At 49.3% G+C, this 12,433-nt stretch overlaps 1 protein-coding gene across 4 annotated transcripts; it reads right to left on the bottom strand.

The window, feature by feature from the left end:
• Positions 1-5,692: 5,692 nt before the first annotated feature.
• On the bottom strand, positions 5,693-12,195 carry TLCD2 (TLC domain containing 2). Of its 4 annotated transcripts, none has more exons than XM_084863042.1 (4): positions 11,733-12,195; positions 10,190-10,272; positions 9,966-10,048; positions 5,693-9,444 (listed from the first exon to the last, which is right to left on the bottom strand). In XM_084863042.1, the coding sequence occupies exons 1-4, from the start codon at positions 11,789-11,791 to the stop codon at positions 8,995-8,997; spliced, it is 675 nt and encodes a 224-aa protein (XP_084719168.1). In that variant the 5' UTR covers positions 11,792-12,195; the 3' UTR covers positions 5,693-8,994. The 4 variants fall into 4 exon arrangements, with proteins under 4 accessions (XP_084719168.1, XP_084719169.1, XP_084719167.1 ...); XM_084863043.1 differs by lacking the exon at positions 11,733-12,195 and adding an exon at positions 11,349-11,726; XM_084863041.1 differs by lacking the exon at positions 11,733-12,195 and adding an exon at positions 10,502-11,172.
• Positions 12,196-12,433: the final 238 nt, after the last annotated feature.

Consider the following 12,433-nt stretch of genomic DNA (forward strand, 5'->3'; position numbering starts at 1 on the left):
ACTGTGGAGGATGCAAAGGAATTGTAACCACTACAGCCTGTCAATCTAGTTGGGAATTTAGAACTCAAAAGTGAAATAATCAGAGGAAAATGCAAAAGAGGGTCCAGGCAAGTGCTGGCTGGTGTGCTGGACGTTCATATAGTTCAAATAAGGGAGAGGAACAATATCGAAGATTTGATAGAGATGGGTAGATGTGAAAGGTTTGATGGGGTAAAGAAAGAGGAGGGAGCCCTTGAGGTTTGGCTCAGTGGATAGAGCATCGGTCTGCAGTCTGAAGGTTCCTGGGTTTGATTTTAGTCAAGGGCACATGCCTGGGTTGTGAGCTCCATCCCCAGTAGGGGAGTGCAGGAGGCAGCCAATCAATGATTCTCTCTCATCATTGATGATTCTATCTCTCTTTCCCTCTCCCTTCCTCTCTTGAATCAAACTGTCATCTCCTGGTTCATAGGTCAATGCTCAACCACTGAGCCATATCCGCCATGCAAAAACTTCTTAAGATTTCTTTACTAATCACAAATAGTCTAAGTTAATCTGATGAAGCTCAATTGAGCAGAGAAGTGACCAAACCAAGAACAGTTCTGAACAGGAAATATTAGCTGCCTTTATTATGGACCATTCATTGCACTCAAACCAGTCTGCTCATTGTTTTGTTTTGTTTTTAATCATTCACTCTTTAAAAAGTTATTTATTTTAGAGAGAGAGAGAAACATTGATTTGTTGTCCCATTTATTTGTGCATTCATTGCTTGATTGTTGTATGTGCATTGACTGGGGATCGAACTCACAACCTTGGTATACTGGGATGAGATGCTCTAACCAACTGAGCTACCCAGCCTGGGCTCAGGCCTCTTATATAAAATGATGTAGTATTTGCATATAACATATGCATATCCCTCCATTTATTTAAAATCATCTCTAGATTACTTATAATACCTAATACAATGTAAATGCTTTGTAAATAGTTGCTATTCTGTATTGTTCAGGGAATAATGATAATAAAAAATCTGTACATATTAGTAGAGACACAACCATCATAGGCCTAGCTTCATAGTATATGTCAGCTACAACATAACACTTTTTCCCCCTAATATTTTTTTAATCTGAGGTTGATTGAATCAGCTACAACTGTAATATTCTTAGTTTTGTTTTTTACAAAGTTATACAGTTTTGCAGAATTTGCTACAAAGATTTGTTACAGTCCTGGCAGGTGTTGCTCAGCGGTTAGAGCGTTGGCCCACACAAGGGTCTCAGGTTCAATTCCTGGTCAAGGGCATGCAGGAAGCAACCAATTGATGTCTCTCTCATATCAATGTTTCTCTCTCTCTCTCTCTCTCTCTCTCTCTCTCTCTCTCTCTCTCCCCACCTCCCTTTTTCCACAATGGAAAAAAAAAAATATTCGTGGGTGAAGATACACACATACACACACACACAGATTTGTTACAAAGGCCTGGCCCAGTGTGACTCAGTGGTTGATTGTTGACCTATGAACCAGGAGTAGGAAGTCTAGATTTGATTCCTGGTCAGGGAACCTGCTTGGGTTGTGGGCTCCATCCCTAGTATGGGATGTGCAGGAGGCAGACAATCAGTAATTCTCTCTCATTTAAAAAAAAAAAATCTATATTTTATTGATTTTTTTACAGAGAGGAAGAGAGAGGGATAGAGAGGTAGAAACGTCGATGAGAGAGAACCACCAACCAGCCGCCTCCTGCACACCCCCCTCTGGGGATGTGCCCGCAACCAATGCACATGCCCCTGACCGGAATCGAACCCGGGACCCCCCAGTCCGCAGACCGACACTCTGCCACTGAGCCAAACTGGTTTCGGCTCTCTCTCATTTTGAATTTTCTATCTCATTTCTCCCTTCTTCTCTGAAATCAATAAAAATATATTTTAAAAACAACAGCATCTAAAAACAAAAAACAAAGAACTGCTGCCTGTGCTCCCTCTGACCATTTCTCTCTTAACCCCCCAACCAAAAAGCACACACACTTTTACCAATTTTAACTGATTATTTTGGCATTTATTGCCATATCTTCAAGTAATAAGCTTAAATTAGTATTTCTTGACTTTTTACTTTTAGGCATTATCTATTCACTCCCCACAATAGAGAATGGAAATCCAATTTTCCCTTTAGCCTTCCGGTACATATATGAACATGAATTTTTAAAATTCATTATATATTTTTAATATTTTTTATTGATTTTTTTTACAGAGAGGAAGGAGAGGGTTAGAAAGTTAGAAACATTGATGAGAAACATTGATCAGCTGCCTCCTGCACACCCCCTACTGAGGTACATGCCCTTGACCGGAATCGAACCTGGGACCTTTCAGTCTGCAGACCGATGCTCTATCCACTGAGCCAAACCAGTTTCGGCATATATCAAGGAAATGCTACTGCAGCTGCCCTAGGATGTGCCCCCTCTTCCTTTCCCCACCCCCCGTCATCTCCATCTCCCCAGATCCCACAGGGTGGGAACATATGGATTCCATGAAGAGCTGGGGTTAGGGAAGGAAGGACAGGAGCTTGGGGAAATGATGTTTGCATGAGCTGCTGAGGGGAGCAAGCAGCAGTGTCTTCTAAACCAGAGAAGCCGCAGGAATTTGTGGCACCCCAGTTCTTCAGGCTCCACTGTCCTTCTCTAACGGTGCCCTGACCTGGGATCTGGAGCAGAGAGAGCCACTGTGCCAGTCTCTTAGCCCCCGGGTTTAACATGCCAACCAGAGCAGTTTAAAGGGGGTGGAGTCCTCTCAGGGGCATGACAGGCAGGCCAGAGTGAGGGGGCTGATGTGGAGCAAAGGTGAGTGAACGACCACTGGAGTCCAGACCAAATTAAAATCTAGGGAGCCTTTATTAGCCGACTGGCTGGCCAGTCAACCAGCGACTGCTCTGCCTTTCTCCACGCAGGTAGTCCAGAGAGCAGCAGACACCCTTTGTGCAGGACCACTTTTAAGCACATTAACCACATACTGTTTTTGCAGCGCAAGCAACCCAAGACAAAACAGTTTTTCCCGTCAAAACCGGTTTGGCTCAGTGGATAGAGCGTCGGCCTGTGGACTGAAAGGTTCCAGGTTCAATTCCCGTCAAGGGCATGTACCTTGGTTGCGGGCACATCCCCAGTAGGGGTTGTGCAAGAGGCAGCTGGTCAATGATTCTCTCTCATCGATGTTTCTAACTCTCTATCCCTCTCTCTTCCTCTCTGTAAAAAATCAATAAAATATATTTTAACAAAACAAAACAGTTTTCCCCAAGCAACGTCAGAGTCATGCCATTGATGACCATGTTATTCACAGGGTCATCCTGTTCTTCAGAAAGCTGACAGTGATCTATGAAAGAAGGCCTACGTGCTGGGAAGGGGCCATGAGATGGTATCTCAAGGCCTGGCCTGGTGTCAGCTCTATCTGGGGCATAAGCATGCTCAAAAATTCCCACTATCTAACAGGGCCAATGTGTAACCCAAAGAAGTCATTCACTGTCCCTGGAATGTCAGCTGTTACCCAAGTCTGTTATTGGGGAGGGTGGGTGGAGGTAGGCAGAGAGCCCTTTGCAGGGATCGATCAAGCTCCCATTCTTCTATTCCTAAAGCCCGCATGGCTTGCGGCTAGCGTCCTTAGCTCGGTCTGAGTCACTTCTGTGTTCCGTTCCTACAGAAGATGTGGCAAGCGAGGCTGCCTCCCACCAGGCTAAAGGCAGGGGGAGAATGTGCTCACCGCTGAGTTAAGTGGCGCGCGTGATTGCGGGGAAAGCTGAAATGGACCTCTGACCTAAACAGTGGCTGCATTCCTGAAAAGTGCTGGAATCAATACGCGGTGAATGGAAGTCTGGCTTTCAACCCGAAGCATCCTGACGTATAAATACCACTTCAGAGGCAATCGTCTGACTTGATTGATCTTCAGTTGTCAGCTAGCTCCTATCTTCCTACCTTAAGGGTTCTCCACTCCTCAACCTTTCCATAAAGAAAGAGGTAAAATCGTGTGTAAGAAGGAGCCTGAACTGCTGAAACCGGTTTGGCTCAGTGGATAGAGCGTCGGCCTGCGGACTGAAGGGTCCCGGGTTCGATTCTGGTCAAGGGCATGTACCTTGGTTGCGGGCACATCCCCAGTAGGGGGTGTGCAAGAGGCAGCTGATCTATGTTTCTCTCTCATGGAGGTATCTAACTCTCTATCTCTTTCCCTTCCTCTCTGTACAAAATCAATAAAACATATTTTTTTTAAAAAAAAACTTTTTTTTAAAAAAAAAAGGAGTCTGAACTAAATCAAAGACAGATTTGAATTCTGGCCGTGCCGTAAACTCACTGGGTGTGCTTGGGTAAACCACACTGTTATAGGCTTCAGTTTTCTGCAAATTGAACAGTAAGACTGGATAATCTTGGAGGGGGCATATTAATAAAGACTCATTGTTAAAAGTGAAAAAACTGCCCTAGCCGGTTTTGCTCAGTGGATAGAGCACTGGCCTGTGGACTCAAGGGTTCCAGGTTCGATTCTGGTCAAGGGCACATGCCTGGGTTTCAGGCTCGATCCCCGGTAGGGGGCGTGCAGGAGGCATCCAATCAAAGATTCTCATCATTCATGTTTCTATCTCTCCCTTCCTCTTTGAAATCAATAAAAATTTATATATATATATATATATATATATATATATATATATATATGTGTGTGTGTGTGTGTGTGTGTGTGTTTAAAAAAAGGTGAAAAAAACCTCAACTCATATTCACTTGAGCAAATCCTGGAGTTTTTTGGTTTTTGTAATTGAATGGTCCAGGGCAAGTTCTTACAGATGGTATAACAGAAAACGCAAAAAAAATGTATATATGCCCGGCCAGCATTGCTCAATGATTGAGTGTTGACCCATGAACCAGGAGATCTTGGTTCAATTCTCAGTCAGGGTACATGCCTGGGTTTTGGGCTCGATCCCTAGGAGAGAGAGTGCAGGAAGCAGCTGATCAATGATTCTCTCTCATCATTGATGTTTTTATCTCTCTCTCTCTCCCTCTCCCTTCATCTCTGAAATGAATAAAAATATAAAAACATGAATACACACTTTGAATAATTAGTCATTCCAATGGGTTAAATCAGAAAAGAAGCATCAATTGAGCTATCAAAAATGTATGTGACACTGTGTGTGTGTGTGTGTGTGTGTGTGTGTGTGTTTTGGATTCAGGTCGTGTCACTAACTGGCTAGGTAACTCTGAATAAGTTACCTTAGTTTACTCATTTAAAAACTGGGATGAGCCCTGGCCAGTGTAGCTCAGTTGATTGAGCAGGTTTGCTTCCCCCCCTCCCCCTTAGGATTTCATATATATATATATTTCAGAAAGAAAAGGAGAGGATAGAAACATCAATGATGAGAATCATTGATCGGCAGCCTCCTGCACGCCCCCTACCGGGGATCGAGCCTGAAACCTGGGCATGTGCCCTTGACCAGAATGGAACCTGGGACCCTTCAGTCCACAGGCCAATGTTCTATCCACTGAACCAAACCAGCTAGGGCAGGCAGGTTTGCTTTTTGATAGTAGAGGATCTTAGAACACTTTAGAGCTTTGTAGGTCATAAAGTTAGTGCCAAGAAATCATCCCACAGCAAAGTTTCAACAACCCAGCATTGCATTATATATCAGGATATCAATGAAGCCAAAAAAAAAAAAAGTGACTCAATGTAACCATCCTCACAGAAGACTGATGCAATTATTTGCCTAACAACTTATTTACTTATGATCAGGATAATGTCCCATAAAATATCAATGTTCCCCCATCCAGGAAAGCCCCCTCCCCTTTGCTAGAAAATAAATAATTCATCAGCAAGCAGCTTGGTAGGCATGGAGTCGGTCTTGAGGACCACCTGACTGAGCCATGGTGAGGTCTGACAGAGCACTGCAGTGGTGACCCAACTCATTGCACCGAATGCAGCATCTATCAACCGCTGCATGTTCTAGCTTCTCTTCTCCAGGGTCCTAACTGGCCAGGCCGCTCTGATTCCCATCATCTGTATCTGGTCCACACGACCTATAACTGCTCTAGTTGATGAGATGTCACTTCGTCAATTATCATCACAATCCAGTCTGTCTAAAGTTTCACTGGGTTGCCACGAGGGAAATGTGTGTGTGATCCCAAATTGTTCAGGTATCCACTTACGTCTAGCCCCACCAGTAGCTAATCTCACCCTTCCTGTATGGGTTTCATTAGTTAACCACAGAAACAGCCGGATTTCCCTGACAGTCTGGTTCTTGGTTACCCTCTAAAGATACTATCAGACTTACCAAAGAGGGTGCTCTCTTGGAGCATGGATTTATGACATGCTCCTGAGGTAGGTCATAGTTCATGGTTTTCTGTGTTTAAACTGAAGGGCAATGTTTGTTTTTTTGTTAATCAAGGTGCTCCGTTTGGAGTTTTGAAGACACTACTACAGAATTTTACTTTGTTTTTCTACCTCGGCTTCCATACCTGTGCCTCTCCAGTTTTAGTCTGATTACATGGAAACCCTCTGCTCTCCTTTTCTGCCTGTGTCTGCTTCCGACTGTTACAGTTGCTTCTCAGCCTGTTATTATTGTATTTTTTCTTCTTCTTTGAGCCTCAGTGTTAAGGATTCTCTGACAGGGATCTCTCATAAACCCCTCTCTTGCATTCCCCCCTTAATATCTATTATGTATTTTTCTGTCTCCATGTGCGTCTCCTCCTTCCCGTGGATATTGATTTAATCCTGCCCCCTACCCGATGTTGTCTCTGTGATTCCCCACCGTCTCTTCCCCTGTTCTTCTATCTCCGTGTACATCTCCAATTCTGACTTTTCCCATCTTCCCCCCCAGCCTCTGCCTATCAGTCCCTGTCAGTCTGTCTTTGTTCTGCACTGAAGCTGCCTGTCCTTTGTCTTTCTGCCTGTCTCCAACACCACATATCTCTTGCTCTCTTTTTCTGTCAATAAATCTTTCCACTGACTGCCTCCTCCACCTCCCGCTCTTCTGCGTCTCAGCTCCCCTGACAAATCCCCCCCATCTCTTTCCCCCTCTCTCTGCTCTCACTCCGTTCATCTCTCAGCCTGCCATGATTACCCCCGTCTCTCCTGAGCCTGGTTGTTCCTCCTTGTCACTCACTCTCACTCAATCACTGCCTAGACTCTCTGTGCCTTCCACCCTGGGGGTCCCTTCCTGTCAGCCTTTCTTTATTTTTATTTTTCTCTTTGTTTAGGAGCATTTTACCAAGTCTGCGAACTGGGTTTATCTCAAGCTTCTGTAACAGTCTTTCTCGATATTTCTGCCAAGGACCCTCTGTCCTGCACTCCATTTCCCTTTGCCTCTGTGTCTTCTGTGCGGCGAGTCCTCTTTCTTGCTGTCTTTCCCTCAATCTATGTATGTCTTTCTCTGCATCCCCTTCATCTTTCTTTAGCACCGCGTTTTGGCAGGAATTTTTAAAAATCTCCTGTCTCTTGCTTTTGCTCATGTGTCTTTTCTGTGGGTGATTACAGATTATCTCTGGTCCATTGTTTAGTAGACTAGCAACCTTAATCTGCTCAACACTCCCCAGCACCTGGATATTCTGCATGAAGAAGGGAGGGGTCTTATGCAATAGAAAAATAAATAAATAAATGCAGCCTTGGAACCCTGGCCAGTTGGTTAGAGTGTCGTCCTGATATGCCAAGGTTTTAGGTTTGATCCCTGGTCAGGGTACATACAAGAAGCAACCACTGGCCAAAACCGGTTTGGCTCAGTGGATAGAGCATCGGCCTGCGGACTGAAAGGTCCCAGGTTCAATTCCCGTCAAGGGCATGCACCTTGGTTGTGGGCACATCCCCAGTAGGGGGTGTGCAGGAGGCAGCTGATCGATGATTCTCTTTCATCGATGTTTCTATCACCCCTTTTCTCTGTAAAAAATCAATAAAAATATATATTAAAAAAAGAAGCAACCACTGAATGCATAGAAAAGTGGAACAACAAATTGATATATATCTCTCTCCATCCAAAAAAAAAAAAATCAATAAATCAAGACAAAAGAAAAAATGCAGCTGAAGTGGCAGGGGAGAAAGGAGAGATTGCAAATGACTTCATCGCTCTGCAGCCAAAAGGAAGCCTCTCCTAGGCTTCTCCTGCCTGTGCCTCATTCTTCCAGGAAGCCCTGGGCCTAGGAAGACCCTACGCTGTGCGCCCAGCGTGGGTGTCTGAGTCCCTACGAGAGCTCAGTCCTAAAAGAGAGACCTATTGTCACGTGTACTCCCAGCTCCTGACCCAGTGACACGCCTCACAGTGTTCTTGAGCTTGATATGTATGTTTTTCTCATTAAAGGTTCAAAACCAAATGAAAATAATAAAATAAAATAAAAAGAGACCTAGCCCCATGTTCATCCCTCTAAAAATGGGTCTTTTCTTTGAGAAGGTCAAGATATTCTAAAGATAAATTTCAAAAAGGCAGATGCTGGACACAGTAAGACTCAGGTGAAGTACAAACACAACAGTGGGGTTTTGAGAACCAGAAATCTCAGCGGCAATCTCTATGCCCCGGGTCTTTGGTCTCTGAGCAGCTGGTATGTCTACATAACTTCTGGCTACAGAGGGCACCTGTTTCGTTCTCCTCCCACTGCCAGAGTTTGGTCATAGGTGAGATCTCTTCCCTCTGGCCTTACCCCCTCCCTACCACACCTCTACTCCCCGGGAGACTTCACCTTCCCTCACCTGTCCCTGTGCTAGAGCAAAGGGATTCTGTTTCCTTTGGCAGTTAACGTGCAGTTGCATGGGTCCTGCCACCCTGTGTTGGTAGCACTGGCTGTACCTCTTGAATTAGTTTTCTGGAGAGGACGGTTATCCGATGAGGAAATGCAATGCACAATAGCTCAGATTCCCAACCATTTCTTTTCGGAGCCTAGGAGTGGGGGAGGGGTATGAATTTGCAGGAAGAGGAGCTGAGATGCTGAAAATCCAGTCCAGTCTTTACCCCAATGGGGGTGTCTGTGCATTGTAGACCATCATCTCCTTGTCCCCCAAGATGGGCAGAAGGAGAACCCGAGGCTTCGCCCTAGTCTTTCATGCCGAGAGGGGAATCCTCCTTAGGGTCAGGCTCAGCATCAGATGTCCTGGCGACCCTCGCTTCCCTGTGCCCACGGCTGGATGAATGAGACTGAGACCGCAGGACGTCACTGATGAAGATGCGGACACCCTGTTTGATGCTCAAGGCCCCCACGGTGGCCAGCCCGGTGCCACCGAGGACAAGCAGAGCAGGAGGCAGCTGGCGGTAGTGCTGGGTCAGCCACAGACTCATCCACGCCAGCGGCGCCAGGCGGAAGAGGACCAGGGTGGCCAGCGTGGCCCAGCTGGCCAGACTGAAGGCCACGGAGGGGGCCTGGCGAGAGAGCAGCAGCAGCTTTCTCAGGTGCAGGCAGGCGGAGTTCAGTTCTAGGAGCAGAGACACCAGAGAGAAGCCCACGTAGTGGCCGAACAGGACGGCGGTGCCGAGGCAGCTCACTACCTGGGGAGCGAAGGGCCAGAGGTTAGAAGACCCCCCAGGACCTACCACCCATCATGTCCTAATATCCCGGTCCTCCCAGGCATTTTCTGGCATTCTTTCCCCGAAAACACCCCACTTTAAGCTGGCCCTATGCCAGGAGCCCAATGGCTTGGAAACCATCTTTCCAGTCTTCTCTGGGGCTGCAGCATCTGCACAGTAACCCCTCCCCCCAAATCTCCCATCCTGGTCTTTCACGCCCCAGCCCCACTCCCAACACTGGGGCTCCCTCCTTCTCAGAAAAGCTCCATGTTTAACGTTTCTGCCATGGACAGGACACCTGTGGGAATGCAAACCCCTGCCGCAGAGCTCAGACCCCCAGCTGTGCCAGCAGTCAACCCCCGCCCTTCAATTCAGGATCCAGCCCAGGGGAGAGAGGAGTGTCAGACTCTCTGGTGGGGAATCGTGGGACAGAACGCGGATGAGAGATTGGGGTCTGCAGTTGGCACACCTCCCTTCCTGCCTCCCCTCTCCCTGAGTCTCACCGCCAAATGGTGACAGAGAAGCTCCCAGGCCTGGCCCCAGGTCTGGTTCTTCAGCATGTCAAGTCCATCGGCCAGGAAATAACCTACGGGGAAGGGTGGCAGCTGGGGTACAGCCCGGAGAGGACTCTCCAGCCCCTGCGTCGGCGGCCAGTCCTTTCGTTCCCCTCAGGAACGCTGACAGGAGAGCACCCCCCCAGCTGGCCCAGGCTTCCCTGCAGACTCACCCACAGAGACAGCCACCAGCAGCAAGGTCCAGGGCGGGTGGGTGTGAATGGGGTCGGTGGTCAACTGAGGGTGTAGCAACAGCCTAGAGGAGATGGGAGGTGGGGGTGGGGAGCCGCCGTGAGCTTCGTGCAGCCCGGATCCTCCTGTGGGGCACGCCCGCCCGTCCACCCACCCCAGCCTCAGACTCTCAAGGTGCAGCATTCCTTAGGAAGGTGCGGCCAGGTCTTCTCCCGTTAGCTCCCCGTCCCGCGCCCTCTCCCAGGCACCCCCTCCCGAAACTCTGAGCCCCGCACCCGAGCAGCGCCCCGAACCCGGTGATCAGGCTGTGCACCAGGGAGACAGCGATGTTCCGCCACTTCCAGCGGTTCTGAGCCGTGGCCCCCGGCGCGGGCAGCCCCCGCAGCCCCCAGTGCATGCCCCGGAAGGCGGCGAAGGAGGCGCCGGTCACGAGGAGCCCCGAAGCCCCCATGGCCTGGCGGGCGGGCTAGGGCCGGACCGGTTCCCGGGGGCCCGCGCGCTCGCCCCCGACTCATCCGACGCCCGCTCCGGAGGCGGCGGCCCGCGGCGGGCAGGGCCGGGCTCCTGGGCTCCTGGGCTCCTGGGCTCCCCGGCCCGCCGGCCTCAGGGGTCTGCCCGCGGTGACTTTTCCAGGGCTGGTCCGCGACCTCCCGGCCGGACGGTGATTGGAGCAGCCGCGCGCCCCCGCCCCCGGAGCCAAGGCAACCGGCCGCGTCCCGGCCCCGCGACGGGCTGCGGGCGGGGGGCTGCCGGGCTGGGCCGGGCAGCGGGGCTGGGGGCCTTCTGGGGAGCGGACAGAGGTCTTCCCCGACCGCCCGCGTCCGGAACTTTTTAGAGCTCCAGAAGTAGGTCACTAACCTCACCTGACACTCCCGGGGGGCCCGCCCCACTACCTTTCCCCTAAAGTCTCACCATCGGGCCACCCCTTCCACCCACCCCCGCGGCCCCGGGGGGAGAGCCGGGCAGGCCCGCCGCCACTTGCTTAGACCTCGACGCCCACCCCCTCCCCGCCTCCACTGTGGGGGAGAGGGCGCCGCACTTCCCGGGAGCCAGGCACCCCTTCCGCCTCCGGAGGTTTCCCGGCCCACGGCGCAGCCCGGCAACCCCATAGTTCCAGGAGCCCTGCCCCTTCCAGAGCACCTCTCCGATGGAACGCCCGCAGCTTCCATTCGGGAGGGAGGGGCCCGCTGGGAACTCCGCCCTCGACCTTTTCTGGGTGCCCCATAGTCAGAGGAGTCTCACTACGGGGAAGAGGAGGCAAAGGGGGCCGCTCGGCACTACAGTCCTGAAAAGCGGGGTACCCCTCCCCCGAGGCGGTGCCTGGTGGGTGGGTCTCCCCATCCGAGGAGGCCGGAGAGGTCAGTCACCTCAAGGGGTGGGCAGAATCACAGCGAAAACGGAGCCGCGTTGGGCTTTCGTGGCAAGGCTTGTTAGGATTCCAGAACCTTTCAGCCTGTGAAGGAAAATCTCCCTCCCCAGCCCGTTTCCTGAAGAGTTTGTACTGTTTTCCATCTTACTCCACACCTTGAGCTGGTTGCCAGCCAGAAATCCGGAGCCGTTTCCTGTGCGCGGAACAGGCCCATTCCAGCTACTGCCAGAGAATGAATTTCTTAACCTGATGAGGAGGCAGCTGATTGATGATTCTGCTCCCCCGAACACTCTCACAGCCCTCTTTCCCACCAAAACCCCACTAACCCCCAGGGCCTGGGGACATCCCTTCGTTCTTCCACACCCACCTCTCCAAAAACAATTTTTTTTAAAGTTACACTGATTCTTTTAAATTTTGTTATATGAAAGCCATACACAATTAATGTAGCAAATTTGTAAGTTACAGAAAACATGAAAATTACAATTACTTTATTCCACCACCCAAAGATGAACACTTCGGAGTACAGTATAGCCTCCATCTCTGTTTCATGTTTTGTATGCAGGTATATACTTATATTTAAAAAACAAAATTGAGATCACATGATATACACTATTTTTTATAACCTTTTAATTTTTTGTTGTTAATCCTCACCTGAGAGTCTTTTCTCCATTGATCTTTAGAGTGGGAGAGAAAGGGAGGGAGAGGAGAGATGGATTGGTTGCCTCCTGCAACCCAGGTATGTGCCCTTGACCAGGAATAGAAGCAGAGACCCACTGGTGCAATGTCTGATGCTCCAATTATTGAGCCACTGACCATGGCTATAACCTTTTTAAATACATATATATATATTTTTATA

Source organism: Pipistrellus hanaki, assembly GCF_964339955.1.
Source record: "Pipistrellus hanaki genome assembly, chromosome: 16".
NCBI classification, from domain to species: domain Eukaryota; kingdom Metazoa; phylum Chordata; class Mammalia; order Chiroptera; family Vespertilionidae; genus Pipistrellus; species Pipistrellus hanaki.

Excerpts from the sequence above, each read along its gene's own strand:
- TLCD2 (XM_084863040.1), bottom strand. The coding sequence starts at position 10,659 with ATGGGGGCTTCGGGGCTCCTCGTGACCGGCGCCTCCTTCGCCGCCTTC. Across the intron at positions 10,273-10,483 it reads GGGTTCGGGGCGCTGCTCGG|GCTGTTGCTACACCCTCAGT; the intron begins GTGCGGGGCTCA and ends CATCTCCTCTAG. Across the intron at positions 9,445-9,965 it reads TTCTCTGTCACCATTTGGCG|GTAGTGAGCTGCCTCGGCAC; the intron begins GTGAGACTCAGG and ends TTCGCTCCCCAG.